The sequence below is a fragment of the Dromiciops gliroides genome, chromosome 4 (assembly GCF_019393635.1).
Source record: "Dromiciops gliroides isolate mDroGli1 chromosome 4, mDroGli1.pri, whole genome shotgun sequence".
Classification (NCBI taxonomy): Eukaryota; Metazoa; Chordata; class Mammalia; order Microbiotheria; family Microbiotheriidae; genus Dromiciops; species Dromiciops gliroides.
Window position 1 is genome coordinate 257,310,450 of NC_057864.1, and position 18,115 is coordinate 257,328,564.

Sequence of the window (18,115 nt, forward strand, 5' to 3'; positions counted from 1 at the left end):
TACCTCAGTTAGACTGTAATTTGTCACTGTTTCTACTTCCAGCTTCCTAAAAACAGTAACAAGATATATCCCAAGTAAAATAATTCTGAGTTCTGCCTCTGTGTCCTCATCACACCCATGAGACACTCTGCCATGCTGGACATTAGTGTATCCCATGCAGAATAGTTCCCCCATAGGGTCTAAAAAACATGGATACCTTTTTGTGTCCTTAGCACACTTATGTAAGAGCCTTTTAGTTTCTGTCCTGGAAGAGGAAGGCATCTTGATTTTTCTCATTTGTAAAATGAATGCATTATTACTTTTAGTCTTTGCTTTATTTTTCTGATGTTTTAAGATTAGACTATTTAAAACATTTTGCCATCTTAAATGGCACCATGTAATGCCTAATGTATGTTATTTTTTTAATTGTGAATTTAGTTACAAATAATACAGCATGTCCCCAAAGTCTTAATACAGATTTAAGCTTTAATAAATTAAACAGCTATTAAAACCTCAAACTGCATTAATTCTTTTGAGACATGCTGTATGGAGTAAATTTCCAATTAAAAACTTAAAATCCAGATTATTTGCATTTTCTCTAGAGAAAAAAGTAGTACAATAAAATTTAACCAAGTAATAATAGCTTAAATGTTTATTCTCTTATTTCTTGCCAAATCTGTCTGTGTACCTAAATTTTCTTTTACCTTTGTTTAAATTTATTCCTTTTTGCTTTTAAATCATTTATTCCAAATATATCAGTGTATCTTCTCCATTCTTCCCCTACCCAGTGAGCCTTTCCTTGTAATGAGGAATTTTTTTTTAAGGGTGAGGGGTGGGTGGGGAGAAGTTCAGTAAAACCAACCAATACTTTAACCAGGTCTGACAATATGTTAAGGGATTGACACCCATAGTTTACCACATCTTCTGTGAAGGGAGGCAATTTTTAAACTCTGCTTCAGTGCCAACCTTGGTCATTTTAATTATGTAGTGTTCAGTTTTATTTTATTGTTCTTTTTATTTATTTTGTCATAACCATATGTATTGGGTTTTTTTGGTTCTGATTATTAGACCCTGTATCTGTTCATATTAATCTTCCCATGTGTTTCTGAATTAAGTTCTCTCTTAGAGTGAAATAGTAATATTACATTTACTTTTGTTTAGCCACTCCCAGTCAATGGCTTCAACTTTGTTTACATTTTATTTTTACTACTCAAAAAGGGCTACTATGAAGCATTTCAGAATATTTGGTGACCTTTCTTTTCTTCCCCTTCTTTAATAGTATTCTATTTTATTTCTAATTTCATGTAAAGATAGTTTTCAACATTCATTTTTGTAAAATTTTGAGTTCCAAATTTTTCTCCCTTCCTTCCCCACTCCCCAAGATAGCTATAGGTTATATATTACTATCATGTTAAACATATTTCCACATTAGTCATGTTGTGAGAGAAGAATCAGAACAAAAGGAAAAAAACACAAGAAGGAAGAAACAACAACAAAATAACAACAAAAGTGAAAGTGATACGATTCAATTTGCATTTAGACCCCTCTAGTTCTTTTTCTGGATGTGGAGAGCATTTTCCATCATGAGTCTTTTGGTATTGTCTTGGATCATTGTATTGCTGAGAAAAGCTAAATCTATCACACTTGAACATTGCACGATGTTGTTATTGTGTACAACATTCTCTTAGTTCTGCTTATTTTTCTCAGCATCAATTCATGTAAGTCTTTCCTGGTTTTTCTGAAATCTGCCTGCTCATCATTTCTTATAGCACAGTAGTATTGTATTACATTCAGATACCACAACTTGTTTAGCCATTCCCCAATTGATTGACATCCTCTCAATTATCAATTCTTTTTTTTTTTTTTTTTGTGAGGCCATTGGGGTTGACTTGCCCAGGGTCACACAGCTAGTAATTGTTAAGTGTCTGAAGCTGGATTTGAACTCAGGTCCTCCTGAATCCAGGGCTGGTGCTCTATCCACTGCACCACCTAGCTGCCCCTCAATTATCAATTCTTTGCCACCACAAAAAGAGCAGCTATAAATATTTTTGTACAGGTGGGTCCTTTTCCCTTTTTTATGATCTCTTTGGGATATAGGCCTACTAGTGGTATTTCTGGATCAAAGGGTATGTACAGTATTATAGCCTTTCGGGCATGGTTCCAAATTGCTCTCCAGAATGATTGGATCAGCTCACAACTCCACCAACAGTACATTAGTGTTCCAATTTTTCCCACATCTCCAACATTTATCATTTTCCTTTTTTGCCATAATAGCCAATCTAATAGGCGGTACCTCAGAGTTGTTTTAATTTGCATTTCTCTAATTAGTAATGATTCAGAACATTTTTTCATATATCTATAGATAGATTTCATTTCTTCATCTGAAAACGGCCTGTTCATATCCTTTGACCATTTCTCAATTGGGGAATGACTTATATTCTTATATATTTGATTCAGTTCTCTATAGATTTGAGAAATGAGGCCTTTATCAGAAACACTGGCAGTAAAAATTGTTTCTCAGCTTTCTACTTTCCTTCCAATCTTGGTTGTGTTGGTTTTGTTTGTGCAAAAACATTTCAATGTAATCAAAATTATCCATTTTGCATTTCATAATATTTTCTATCCCATCTTTGGGATCTCCCCCTCTCCATAGATCTGACAAGTAAACTATTCCTTCCTTTTCTAATTTGCCTATGGTATCACCCTTTATGTGTATATCATGTACCTATTTTGACTTTACTTTGGTGTATGGTGTAAGATGTTGGCCTATGCCTAGTTTTTGCCATCCTATTTTCCATTTTTCCCAGCAGTTTTGGTCAAATAGTGAGTTCTTACCCTGAAGGCTAGAGTCTTTGGGTTTATCAAAAAGAATATATATACCCAATATATATTCATTTACTGTGTTTTGTGTGCCTAACCTATGTGACCTTTCTCTCCATCTTTGATCTCGTTGAATAATATACCTAGCAATGTGATCTCTGGGTCAAAGAGTAGACATTTGAATCATTTGTTTAGCATAATTACATATTGCTTCCCAGAATGATTATTATAATTTATAGCTATTGAAACAATATATTATTGTAACTGACTTCCCATACCATTTCTGGTATTGACTATTTCTACCTTTTGTGGTTTTTGCTAATTTACTGGATTTAAGATGAAACCTCAGAGTTGTTTTGATGTATATTTCTCTTATTATGAGGGAATTTGGCACAATAATTCATATGATTATTATTAGTTTACACTTCTTTTTAGTACTGTTTGTTCGTTACCTTTTATTACTTGTCTTCTGGCAATGGTTCTTGGCATTTTCTATTTGTGTTAATTCTCTACATGTTGTAGATATCAGAGACCTCTGTGAAGTATGTGGTGTTGTTTTTTTCTTTAAATTTCTTTAATCATTTTGGGTTTTAAAATACATCTCTCCCTTTAACATTGTGGATTTGGAGCTAGAGCTAGGGTTGGAAGGGATATTTGAGGTCATCTAAATCCAACCCTTATATTTTACAGATGAGGAAAATGAACTCTCTAGGGCCTAAGTGACTTATTCAGGGTCTACAAAATCCTAACAAGAGTTAGGATTTTGAATCCAGGTCCTTTAACTCTAAATTCAATACTAGTATCTCAGCAACAAGCCTTCAACTGGTATAATTTAGTTTCATTAGAACATAGCTTCTTAAACTGTGGGTTGTGACCCCATATTGGGTCATGTAACCGAATGTGAGGTTCGCAAAAAAATTTGGCAACAGTAAAAGGTAATATATACCCATTTTATATACCTAAATACCTGGAATTGTATAAAAATTTCTTGGGGGAAAAGTTGTGAGTGGAAAAAGTTTAAGAAGCCCTGTACTAGAAGAGTGACTTTTGTTTTTATGTTAAAAAATATTTCATATTGTTTGTTTCTATAGCATCTTAATTTCTGAATACATCCCTTCCCTAATTGCTTACATATTGAGATCCATTTCTTGTATCAAAAAATAAGAAAAAAAGAAAGTACTTCAGCAAAACTAACCAACATATCAACCGAGTCTGACAATAGAAGCAGTGTTCCACATTATAGTCCCCAATCTCTCTAATGACAATATCTTTTCTTTAAGGACGAAGTAGTAATTCATTATAATTATATAATATTCAGTCTTTTTTTTGTTCTTTCCATTATTGTTGTCATTGTATTTGCTGTTTTCCTGTTTCTACAGGCTTTACTCTGCCTCAGTTCATGTAAGTTTTCCTGTGCTTTTAATTCTTTCTTTTATTTCTTATAGCATAGTAATTTTCCATTACTTTCCTGTACCACAATTTGTTTAGCCCTTCTTCAGTCAATGGATATGTATTTTTTAATTTTATATATGTCATATACCAGTTTTTGTTGTTGTTGTTCCTGACCTACCTAGAAAAAGATCTGTTATTTTCTTGATTAATGTTCTTTTTGTATGGCTTTCTTTCTCTCTCTCTCTCTCTCTCTCTCTCTTTTTTTAAATTGAGGCAATCGGGGTTAAGTGACTTGCCCAGGGTCACACAGCTAGTAAGTGTTAAGTGTCTGAGGCCGGATTTGAACTCAGGTACTCCTGACTCCAGGGCCGGTGCTCTATCGACTGCGTCACCCAGCTGGCCCCTATGGCTTGCTTTCTTCTGGAAGCTTCAAGGATTTTTTTCCTTATAATTTCAAAATTATATAATAACATAGCATATCTGTGAGAGTTAAATCATCAATATCTTAACAGGGTTCTATGGACTTGGTAAATTTTAAAATATTAAGTTTTTGTTTTTAAAATATCTGTATGGGGACGGCTAGGTGGCACAGTGGATAAAACACGGCCCTGGATTCAGGAGGACCTGAGTTCAAATTCAGCCTTAGACACTTGACACTTACTAGTTTTGTGACCCTGGGCAAGTCACTTAACCCCCATTGTCCCACAAACAACAATAACAACAACAACAACAACAAAAGGCAAAAAATATCTGTATGAAGTTTTCATGTTGTTTAATCATTTTTTAGTCATCTAACTCTTTGTGGCCCCATTTGGGGTTTTCTTGCCAGAGATATCAGAGTGGTTTGCCATTTCCGTCTCCAGCTCAGTTTACAGATGAGGAACTGAGGCAAACAGAGTTAAGTTAATGGACTTACCCAAGGTCACATAGTTAGTAAGTGTCTGAGACCAGATTTGAACTCAGGAAGATGAGTAGTCTGGAAGTTGTGTTTTGATCTACCTCCAGATACTTCACTTGTAGTTTTGTAATCAGAATATCTTTTCATTGCAGCTATTTTATGAGCATGCCTTTCTACTTCCATTTTGTTGTCTATGGTTTTATCATTAACCATAAAGATGATTCTGCTCTTGATTCATTATTTTGATAGGTTTAGATTTTCTATTATTCATATTGGTCATATTTTTACCATTTTCTTACATGTTTTTTGGTATCATTCACCTCAAGCTCATTCTGTGATTCTTTTCAACTACATTAATTTCTTTTATTGCCTATCCTAATTGTGTTTTCCAGTGCTTATTTTTTCTTAAATTCTTTAAATGTTTCATTTATCCACTTGAAGATGTCTCAGGGGTTAATAATACCTTCTGTAATTTGTTTTTCTATCTGTATTATTCTTCATTCTTTGGCCCTTGCCTTAATTGATCTATACTTTTCAAAAATTGTATTTATGTTCTTTTATAAGTTCTTCTATTCTTTGTTTGGTGAAGAATTGTCCTTTTATCCTTTCCTGTGGTAGGTACCTGCTCTCAGTCTCTCCCAACTGCTCCTGTTTCTTGCTTATCTAATCTCACTCACGATTCTACTTTTCCATATTTTAACTGTTATCAGGCAGTTTTTGATAATTACTATCTTCGTAATATTGTCATAAAGTAATGTTTTAGGATGATTAACTGGAAATATTGGTTATATATCTATATACATACATAAACTCATATGTATGCATTGTATATGTATATACACACATATGTTTGAATATATCATGCATGTGTGTATATGTATACATGTGTATATCTGCATGTGAGTGTGTGTGTGTGTGTGTGTGTGGTAAAACTGGTGGCAAAGTGACCAGTTATGCTATTATAGTAGTCATATGAGAAGATAAGAGCCTGAATAAGTTGGTAATTGTGAGAATATAAAGAAAGGGATATATAGTTTAAATCTACTGTGACATCCCTTTCAGGATCCTCTTGTACATTTAACAGAAGATATGATCGCAAGAACCTACAACATTTTTGCAATCATGTTTCGCTATGCAGTAGATATATTAACATGGGAGAAAGAAAATGAACTACCACAAGATTTAGAGATGGTGTAAGTATATAACTTGTTTATCCTTTGTGTTTCAGTCTCTGTTGGGGCCTTAATGCATCATGTCTATAGAGATCATTAGTGGGCTTTGAATACCTGTGAACTTGTCATAGACGCCCCTCCTCTGCCCAGGAGGTAGTGAAAATAAAATAGAGGCTAACCACCAGAGTCTATTGTTGAATCAAATTATATTGAGTTAAATTAGCTCATAAAGTTAGATTTTCAGGTTTGTATTTTAAAGGAAACTAGAAATGATGAAAACTCATTTTGAGTTGTAGTCGTACCCTTGTAACTTTTAGTCTTTGTTTTGTGAAATACAGCGTTTGGTGTCAGCTGGATAAAACATTAGTTTTTATTTTTATAGGGCTTGAGGTGAAGTTTTAGAAGATCTGAACTATTTGCATTGTTAGCGATTGAATCTAAACCATGAACTTACATCCCAAAGAAAGAATCATGTACTCACATGAGAGAGAGGAAATACTGGCTTCAGCCTTAGCTTCCTCAGCATCTGGAAAAGGATAAAATGTAGACAACTAGAAGGGATTTTGCAATGAGCAATATAAACAGTAAATTTTGAGCTTACTCCGTTTTTATTATGAATGACTAGCTAGAAAAACTAAACTATCAGGTAGCTTACTTAACCGTGACTCTTTTTTGCCACTATGAAAACCTAGACTTAATGATTCCACTTAAGTGCTTTTTAGATTTGAGAGACTAGTAACTACATGATTTCTTAATCCCACAGAGGGAAGAGTGACACTTACTATTGCATGCTGTTTAATGATGAGGTTCATACATATGAACAAGTAATTTATACTCTTCAGAAAGCTGTTAATTGCACTCAGAAAGAAGCCATTGGCTTTGCAACCACAGTAGATCGAGATGTAAGTAATTTCATTTTATTAATGATGTAAAAGAGAAGATTTTCTAAAGATAATTCAATTAATTTTCTATAATAACTTTTCTCAGAGAGCAATAGTGCATCTGAGCTATTTTTCTTTTTTCTAAATGTAATTCTATGCACATTATAAAGTAATTTCAAAATACTCCCTCATAATAAAATTTTTAGAAGATATCAGATTGCTATTATCCCACTAGGGAGTAAAAGTGCTCAATTGTTGAATCAGAAAGAATTAATCCTTACTATAATTTAAGATGTAGTTTATTGAATGATGACTCAAAAAAATTTTTAAAGTTTGACATGCACATCTTTGAATTTATTTTCTTTCCAATAATAGGGACAGAGCCATTACTTATATGACATAGTATAATTATCAAAAGAAAGTGTTCAACATTTTTTTCTTGTGTGAACTTATTTATGCTAAGTGTAATTGAAAAAATTTTTTTTATCATAAGGGACGTAGGTCAGTTCGATATGGAGACTTCCAGTACTGTGAACAAGCAAAATCAGTGATTGTGGTAAGTAATATTAGAGCCATTCTATTCTATGTTAATAACAGATAGCAGTTCCAGAGTTTATTGGGGTTCTTTATGGACTTAATTCCTTTTCTCATTTTAAGGTTTACCGCAACAAAAAATTTTAAGTATTTCTAATTATTGCATGTGCCTGTTATAGATATCTCTCCTCCCTCTTCCCCATGCCCTAATTATTTAACAGTTATAACTGAAATTTAGAGACTGTACAAATTTATTTTTCTTCTACTTTCTCTTCTCTGATACTCTCAGAATAGTGGTTTTCTATCAGAATGTCCACTGTTCCTCTAGAAAAGTTTCTAGAGTATCCATGGGTAGGGACTTCAGGCAATTCCATTGGAATGGAATTGATATATTAGCAGCCAGACTTTTCAATTCAAGGAAACTTTGCATTTCTTGCTTCTGAGATCTTCTGTAGAGGGCAAGGACTTTTTTTTTTTTTTTTTTGGCGGGGCAGTTGGGGTTAAGTGATTTGCCCAGGGTCACACAGCTAGTTAGTGTTAAGTGTCTGAGGCCAGATTTGAACTCAGGTACTCCTGAATCCAGGCCCGGTGCTCTATCCACTGCACCATCTAGCTGCCCCGGGCAAGGACTTTTGATGTTTGTTCTTAACAGCATACCTGATATTAGAATAACCACATTGTTATTCAAATAGAAAAAATATTCCTTATAATTAGTGACTGTTTACTCATTGTAAAATTTTTAAAAAATATTTTAATAGGGGGCAGCTAGGTGGCATAGTGGATAAAGCACCGGCCCTGGAGTCAGGAGTACCTGAGTTCAAATCCGGCCTCAGAAACTTGATACTTACTAGCTGTGTGACCCCGGGCAAGTCACTTAACCCCCATTGCCCTGCAAAAAAATAAATAAATAAAAATATTTTAATAGCATTTTATATTTTTTCCAATTACATGTAAAGATAGTTTTCAACATTCATTTTTGTAAGATTTTGAGTTCCAGATTTTTTCCTTTTCCTACCCCTTCCCTAAGACAAGCAATCTGATATAGGATATATAGTACAATAATGATAAACATATTTCCACATTAGTCATGTTGTGAAAGAAGAATCAGAACAAAAGGGAACAACCACAAGAAAGAAAAAACTAAAAAAAAAGTTAAAATAGTATGCTTCAATCTGCATTCTGACTCAATAATTCTTTTCCTGGATGTTGAAAAAAATTTCTAAAATGAGTCTTTTGGAATTCTCTTGGATCATTGCATTGCTGAAAAGAGATAAGTCCAACACAGTTGATCATTGTACAATGTTGCTGTTATTATGTATACTTTTGTGTAAAATGTTATGTAAAAGGGCAACTAGGTAGCGCAGTGGATAAAGCATTGACCCTGGATTCAGGAGGACCTGAGTTCAAATTTGGCCTCAGACATTTGGCACTTACTAGTTGTGTGACCCTGGGCTAGTCACTTAACCCTCATTGCCCTGCAAAAGAAAAGAACTCCTTAAAAATTATAATTGGGCAAGGAGAAGCTAATGACTTCATAAGATATCGAGAAATAATAAAAACAAAATCAAAAGAATGAAAAAATGGAAAAGAATGAAACATCTCATTAAAAAAAATACCAACCTGGAAAACAGGTTGTGGAGAAATAATATAAAAATTATTGGAGTACCTGAAAGTTGTGATTTTTTTAAAAAAAGAATCCAGACACTATCAATAAATCATTAAGGAAAATTGCCCTGAAGATTTAGAATTAGAGAGTAAAATAAAAATTGGAAAAAAAGATTAACAATATAAGGTATTTAGGAATATACTTGCCAAGACAAACCCAGGAACTACACGAACATAATTATAAAACACTTTTTTATATGAATAAAGTCAGATTTAAATAATTGGAGAAATAATATTTCTTCATTGGTGGACCGAGCCAATATAATAAAAATGACAATTCTACCTAAACTAATCTACTTATTCAGTGGCATCCCAATTAAACTAGCAAAAATTTCTTTTATTGAGATAGAAAAAAGAATAACAAAATTCATTTGGAAGAACAAAAGGTCAAGAATATCAAAGTAATTAATGGGGGGAGGGGAAATGTAAAGGAAGGAGGTATAACAGTACCAGATCTTAATCTGTATTATAAGGGAATTATCAAGACTACCTGGTACTAGCTAAGAAATAGAATGGTGGATCAGTGAAACAGAGTATATATACATAGTAGTAAATGATTATAGTAACCTTGTCTTTGACAGATCTTACCCTTTGACAGTTCTGAAGATTTAAGCTTTTGGGATAAGAACTCACTATTTGGTTAAAAATAAATTGGGGGGGGGCAGCTAGGTGGCACAGTGGAGAGAGCACCAGTCCTGGAGTCAGGAGGACCTGAGTTCAAATCCAGCCCCAGACATTTAACACTTACTAGCTGTGTGACCCTGGGCAAGTCACTTAACCCCAATTGCCTCACCCCCCAAAAAAAAATTTGGGAAAACTAAAAAGCAGTCTGACAGAAACTAGGTATAGACCAATATCTTAAACCATTTACCAAGTTAAGGTCGAAATAGATACATGAGCCATACATAAGGGAGATGATATAAATATTGGTAATATATATCAGATTTATGAGTAGGAGAAGAATTTATGAATAAACAAGAGATAGAGGGCATTGTGGAATATAAAATAGATGATTTTGATTGCATTAAATTAATAACTTAATATTTTTACTTTTCCCCAATTACATGTAAAAACAATTTTAACCTTTTTTTTCAAATTTTGAGTTCCAAATTCTTTCCACTCCCCTTCCCCTCATTGAGAAGGCAAGCAAATTATACATGTATAGTCATGCAAAACATATTTCTATATGTCATGGTATGAAAGAAAACAGAGACAAAAAAAAATAAAGAAAAACTATGCTTCGGTATACATTTAGACTCTACCAGTTCTTTCTCTGGAGATGGACAGCACCTTTCATATGTTCTTCAGAATTGTCTTAGATCATTGTATTGCTGGAAATGCCTAAGGTATTCACAGTTGATCTTCATACAGTATTGCTATTATTGTATACAATGTTCCCCTGGTTCTGCTCATTTCATTTTGCATCAGTTCATATAGGTTTTTCTGAGAACATCCTGCTCATCATTTCTCATAGCACAATAGTATTCTATCACAATCATATAATACAACTTGTTCAGCCATTCCCCAATTGATAGACAACCCCTCGATTTTCTTTTTTTTATTATTTTTAATTTTTAAATTTTTTTGGCGGGGCAATGAGCATTAAGTGACTTGCTCAGGGTCACACAACTACTAAGTGTCAAGTGTCTGAGGCTGGATTTGAACTCAGGTACTCCTGAATCCAGGGCCAGTGCTTTATCTACTGCACCACCTAGCAGAATTTTCAATTCTTTCCACCACTAAAAGATCTGTTATAAATATTTTTGTACACATAGATCCTTTTCCTTTTTGTTTTTTAATCTCTTTGGGATATAGACCTAGTAGTCATATTGCTTGGTCAAAGGGTAAGCATGGTTTTATAGCCTTTTTTAATAGCCTGTAGTGCCAAATTGCACTCCAGAATGGTTGAGTCAGTATACAACTTCACTAACAGTACATTAGCGTCTTAATTTTCCTACATTCCCTCCAGCATTGGTCATTTTCCTTTTCTGTCATATTAGTCAATCTAATAAGTGTGGAATTGTTTTAAGTTGTATTTCTCTAATCATTAATGATGTACAGTACTTTTTCATATAACTAGATAGCTTTTGACTACTACTTCTGAAAAGTACCTGTTCATATCCCTTGACCATTTATCAATTTATCAATGGCTCTTATTTCTATAAATTTTCTATATATTTGAGAAATGAAGTCTTTATCAGAAAAACATGCTGTAAATTTTTTTCACAATAATGATTACTATGTATTTTCCCTCCATCCTAATTTCTCCATTTGTTCTACTTTTTCTTTCCTTTCACCTTGTCCATTCTCAAAAGTGTTTTGCTTCTAACTTTTCCTTTTCCCAGTCTGTCCTCCCTTCTTTCACCAAACCCCCTTTCTCTTATTCCCTTCCCCTCCTAGTTTCCTGCATGGTAACCTAGATTTCTATACCCAGCTGAGGATTATATTAAATTTAAAAGTTTTTGAAAAATAAAACCAATACAGCCAAAATTAGAAGGAAAGCAGAAAATTGGCAGGGCAGGGGTGGAGGGGTATTTTTAGAGACAGTTTCTCAGATAAATGCCTTGTCTCAAATATATAGAGAACTGAGTCAGATTTATAAGAATACAAATCATTCCCCCATTGATAAATTGTAAAAAGATATGAACAGCCGGTTTTCAGAAGAAGAAATCAGTTATCTCTAGTCATATGAAAAAAAATGTTCTAAATAACTATAGAGAAATGTGAATTAAAAGAACTCTGAGGTATCATCTCACACCTATCAGATTGGTTAATATGATAGAAATGGAAAATGACAAATGTTGGGGGAAATATGGTAAAATTGTGGCACTAATGTACTGTTGGTGGAGTTGTAGACTGATCCAACTATTATGGGAGCAGTTTGTCACTACGCCAAAAGGGGATACCCTTTGACCCAGCAATAGCACAATTAGGTCTATATCCCAAAGGAATTAAAAAGGAAAAGGATCTATATGTACAAAAATTTATAGCAGCCCTTTTCGTAATGGCAAAGAATTGAAAATTGAAGAGATGGCCATCAATTAATGGTTGACCAAGTTGTAGTTTATGATTGTGGTGGAATACGATTATAAGAAATGATAAGCAGGATGCTTTCAGAAAAGCCTAGAAAGACTTACATGAACTGATGTAAAGTGAAGTGAGCAGAATCAGAACATTTTACAACAGTAACAGAAATATTGTATGATCATCAACTGTGAATGACAGCTATTCTCAGCAATACAATAATCTAAGATAATTTTGAAGTACTTATAATGAAAAATGGCATCTACTCTAGAGAACCGATGGAGTCTGAATACTGATCAAAGCATACATACTTTTAAAAAAGTATGAAGGGGAGTGGGGCAGCTAGGTGGCGCAGTGGATAGAGTACTGGCCCTGGAGTCAGGAGTACCTGAGTTCAAATCCGGCCTCAGACACTTAACACTTACTAGTTGTGTGACCCTGGGCAAGTCACTTAACCCCAATTGCCTCACTTAAAAAAAAAAAAAGTATGCAGGGGAGAGGGCTTGTGTTCTTTTTTATAGCATGACTGATATGGAAATGTTTTGCATGATTGCACATGTATAACTATATAAAATTGCTTACCTTATCAATGAGGGGAGAGGAGAGGGGGAAGAGAGAGATAATTTGGAACTCAAAATTTCAGAAAACAATTGTAAAAATTTTCATTATATGTATTTGAAAAAAATAATATGTTAAGACATAAAATAATTTTAAAACAAACTAAATGTATTTACCTAACTGAACAAAAATCAGCTTTGATGGTGATCAGAAAATAAGATGAATAGATGCTTAGGTGCTAAAAAAATAGGCTTCAAAATGCATTGAGTAGATCACATATTTTTGAGCTTGTAGTTTAATTGTAGTTTTCTTTTAATAAAGTTTAAGGAAAAATCAGGCAGTAGAATACTTAAAAGAAGTGGGGGGTGTAATTTTTTTTGTCAACTGTTTAATAAAAAACAGACTCAAATGAGTATCTTGTCTAGAATGTAAATAGAAAAGTTGACACTATCATAGATTTATGTGAATTGTTTAGATGACCATTTGAAACTTTAACCTATTTTAGTTTGGTCACCATTAAACTTTTCCATGAGAATAACACCTTTTAACCATATATTAACATTGGCTGCATAAACATTTAGGTAATTGGTAAAGAATTTTTTTTTTTTTTAGTGAGGCAATTGGGGTTAAGTGACTTGCCGAGGGTCACACAGCTAGTAAGTATTAAGTGTCTGAGGTCCAGATTTGAACTCAGGTACTCCTGACTCCAGGGCCGGTGCTCTATCCACTGTGCCACCTAGCTGCCCCAGTAAAGAAATTTTAAAAGGCAGATTGGTCAGGATATAAGAAGTAGAAATATTAAAAGATTTTTTAAAAATTGTTTAGGTTTTGGACCAACTTTCTGTGGTAAAATTTCTTGGGATAAATGCTAGATGTTTTTGTTTCATATGAAGTATGGCTCAACAATTTTTTCTCACATAATTTGTATGAAATAAATCACCATGTTTCAGTTGAACAGGTATTTGTCCTTAGTGGCAAATATTCTAAAATATTTCAGACAAGCCAAGTGTAATCTTGTGCCCACATGCAATTTTGCACTTTGAAACTTTGAATCTATGATTTCATTAATGTGATAACTTTTTCTGTTAATGAAGATCCTAAGGCCTTCATACTTTCCCATCTATATTTCTTTTCCTTTTCCCATAAATCCTCCGCAGACCTATCTAACACAGGAGAGACCTTCCTCTTCCTCTTTCAGTGTTAATATTGTTCTATCAGTGTTAATAATGCACCAATTAAGCTGTCTCTCTGGTATCTTTTATTCTTATTACATGTAATATGTATACATGGATTCTTTTTTCCTTTCACAAATAGCCCCAATTAAGTCTTTTTTTTACCAGTTCTTACATTTAAATCATCCTTGATAATGTGCTGGAACCTTGCTTATGCACATATCTTTTTTTTTCCTTTGCCTTTTGGGCATCAAATTCAGTCCAAAAGACCTTTACTTACTGTTTTTTCAAATGGTTCAGATATAATGCTATAGCATTCAGAATTAAGAACCTTTGGGGTTATTTGTGATTTTAATTTTCCTGAGGTTTTTCATCTAAGTAACTTTACTGAAATAATATTGACCTTTAAGAACAGTCAGCTTTTGCAGACATGAGCAGTTATGGATCATTGCTATGTTAAATAAAACAATTACCCAAATCTGTCTTTAAGTTCTGTTATTCATTCTGCTTTTTCTTTTTAAGAGAAATACCAGTCGACAGACTAAACCACTGAAAGTGCAAGTCATGCATTCATCTATTGTTGCACATCAGAGTTTTGGTTTGAAGCTCTTGACTTGGCTTGGCAGTGTTATTGGATACTCAGGTATGTTATCCACTCTTTTAATAATGGGCGAATTATTATTAAGAAATGTTGTAGCATCATATCTAAACCATTTTTTAAAAACAGCAAAGGAAGAGTTTTTTTTTAAAAAATTGAATTTGATTTCCTTGACAACTCCTATTGCCCTCATCCCATTGATTTGCATGTGTAGATATACTCAAGATAATTTTAGTTCATAGTTTGACTCATTATTGGTGTTAGTCATGTTTAGACTTGGAGTTTTTTGGTTTTTTTAACTACCAGAATGTTTTCCTTTATATTTTTGTCATCAAAATTCTGACTGATTTGTATTTGAGTGATATAGTTAAAAAAGGATATATCTTGGTTTGCTTTCCTCCATATAGTTTGAGAATTTGCCTAAAGGACATTTTGTATAGTCATTAGAACATTAAGAACTTTTATAGTTCTCTGTTTCTTGTGTGGCTTCCAAAGCCCCAAAAGCAAACATTATTCTTGTCAGAGAAGGGGAAAGCAGGGGTGTGACTGAGGTACCTGACATGCTTTATTCAAAAGAAGTGCTGAAACAAAGGAGTTGCTTTTTGGGGGGGAGGGGGGAGGAGTGGGGCAATAAGGGTTAAGTGACTTTCCCAGGGTCACACAGCTAGCAAGTGTCAAGTGTCTGAGGCCAGATTTGAACTCGGGTCCTCCTGAATCCAGGGCCGGTGCTTTATCCACTGTGCCACCTAGCTGCCCCCAAAAGGAGTACCTTTGAGAACTTCCACGTATTTTTGTTAAATACCTGGGATGTTTTTGCTGTTGAGTTTTCAGTAGATTTTCACACTACTTAAATTTTTTTCTTTGACACCAAGAAATAAGGATATTGATATTTTCATTTCTGTTCATTCCATGTTCCCTGAAAAAAAAATATCTCATGAGGATTCTTGACAGTACTTTGTGACAGAACTTCATAATATATTAATTTGATTATTATTTAAAATTTGGGGAAATTTTTATCCATTTTTAAGAGCATAGATCTCCCTGTCTTTCCCAGGTTGAAAGCGTACTGACCATTCATGCCCTTAATACCAGTGTTGATTGGCACAGGAATTTTTACATTCTCCATTTCCAAATTTGGCTGGTTTGCCCCTTCATAGGTAGCCTAATGGCCACTCACTTCAGGTTTCTGGTTCTGGTTCTGGACTTAATGTAAATACCTCATCAGCTTAGCACACTACAGTTCATAGCTCCTGAGCTCAAGCAATCCACCAGCCTCAGCCTCCCCTGTAATGGATTACAGGTGTTATACCACCACAGTAGCTTGAGGATTTTTATTAAAAGAAAAAATCAACACCCTCATTTCCCTAACAATCTTAATATTGGAAGGTGACATACAGCTATGATTATCGATTGTCTATTATATTGATTATGGGGGGTAGCCACTTTATTTGAAAACTACTTTGAGTAAGCATAATTTGGTAGCTCTTGGCTTTCTTTGTTAATTTTTGTCTTAGTAATTATTTTATATTCCCCTTGAAATAGAATGTACATTTTAGTAATTTTGTCACAGATTAGAAACTTCTTAACATTTGTTATATTATGAATTACATTTTAAAAGTTTGTGTTCATAGACTAGCAAAATGCTTTGTTACCTATTGCACTTATGGGCTTCCTTTGTATTGTTTTGCTAACTAAGATTGATTATAAAGTAATATGGAAATATAAATATCATTTCTAAATAAGTACTAACTATAAAATAGGATTATAGATTTAGAGGTGGAAAGGTCTTTAGAGGTCATTGAATCTACCACCACCTATTTTATAGAAACAGAGGCCCAGGGAGGTGTAGTACTTGCCCAAGGTCACACAGGTAGTAAGTGGTAGTCAGGTTTTGAACCCAGGTCCTTTTATTTCCAATCTATTACTTAGCTATTTACTGAATTTTTAATCCTGATTTAGATTATTCCAGGTTTTATTTATAAATATTGGGAGCAGTAACTACTATATAGTTATAGTATAAAATTTGCTCAAAGAAAAATTATAATAATAATAGCATTTACTTATTTATACATATTATATATGTACACACATACATTTTATACATGCACACTGTTGAGTACTTTATAAAGCATTTTCCTTACAGAGAGCCTCAAGAGTAGAGAAGTTTAAATGCCTTGTTCTGGATTGTGAGAGTAGTAAATCTCAAAGCTGGGATTAGAATCCCCAGAATTTTTTATTCTATAGCTTGTTCTCTTTCTCCTATTCCACAGCTTCCTTTGGTGATTGGGAACTCATTTTTTTTTTAAATGAAATTTTTTAAAGCATGAGAAGTCATTACTTCCATTTTCATATTCTCTTTTAAAGGTATAAATTTTAATGTAGAGTTATAAATCACTCTGAGTTTGCCATTTTGTGAAGATATTTAAAAATGGCTGATCCTTTTCATTTTTTAGATATGTTTTGAGTTTTAAGAACATATATAGAAAAGCTAGATTTAACTTGATATTTGTGTTAAAATCTCCATTTAAAATATTTTCCTGTCTGAAGTAGTTGCTTCATATCTTTTTAAGATGGACTTCGTCGAATATTATGTCAAGTTGGTTTACAACAAGGACCAGATGGTGAAAACTCCTCTCTTGTGGATAAATTGATGCTATGTGATTCAAAATTATGGAAAGGTGAATCTCTAACTCTCTTTTTTTAAGTTGTAAAGGAAATATATTCAAAATAGTAGAAGATTCTTTTTTGAAAAGTTTGTGTTAGCAGGTGTGTTTAATGGTTTTATGTTTTGAGTAACTATTAGATAGATCTTAGTACTTTATTGTATATCCTTTTACAAATAGAAATTATTTTAGTCAAGAAATTCATTCTCATTTTTAGACAAAAAATTAGAGTACAAATTCAAAGATATTTTCACTTTTGTTGAAGTTGTGTCAGAAAATTAGATATCAATGAGGTTCTTTGTCTTTTATATATCCCTAAAAGTAAATATGAATTTCAGTATCTGCTAGTGAAGCACAAATGTGCTGTCCCTGAAGGAGAACTAAAGATGAAAGCACTGAGGTTTACAATACATCTTTAAAATTCCTTGGAAATAACTTTCTTGCTTTCCTCATATGCCCTGATCTTTTCCTTAATAGGAGCTAGAAGTGTCTATCATCAGTTGTTCATGAGCAGTTTACTTATGGATTTGAAATATAAGAAACTATTTGCCATCCACTTTGCCAAAGTAAGTAGTTTTCCAACTTTGAAAACCTCTAAAATAAGCAGCATAAATAATGGACTGGGTCTGGCCAATAATACATAGAGCTGGCAATTTAACAGCTGATAACAGAATCGGGAACTTTCAGAACTGGAAAGGACCTTACTCAACAGCCATCGAGTCACACTCACTACAACCTACTTAACAAGTGGTCATTCAG

At 33.5% G+C, this 18,115-nt stretch overlaps 1 protein-coding gene across 2 annotated transcripts in view; it reads left to right on the forward strand.

Moving 5' to 3' along the window:
• Nucleotides 1-18,115, forward strand: part of UBR2 (ubiquitin protein ligase E3 component n-recognin 2) — a 154,402-nt gene that overhangs the window by 51,342 nt on the left and 84,945 nt on the right. For both annotated transcript variants that reach the window (XM_044000706.1, XM_044000705.1), the window contains exons 5-10: nucleotides 6,152-6,282; nucleotides 7,025-7,163; nucleotides 7,636-7,698; nucleotides 14,618-14,738; nucleotides 17,264-17,371; nucleotides 17,834-17,922. In XM_044000706.1, the coding sequence (XP_043856641.1) occupies nucleotides 6,152-6,282; nucleotides 7,025-7,163; nucleotides 7,636-7,698; nucleotides 14,618-14,738; nucleotides 17,264-17,371; nucleotides 17,834-17,922 (651 nt within the window). The remainder of the gene's footprint in view (nucleotides 1-6,151; nucleotides 6,283-7,024; nucleotides 7,164-7,635; nucleotides 7,699-14,617; nucleotides 14,739-17,263; nucleotides 17,372-17,833; nucleotides 17,923-18,115) is intronic.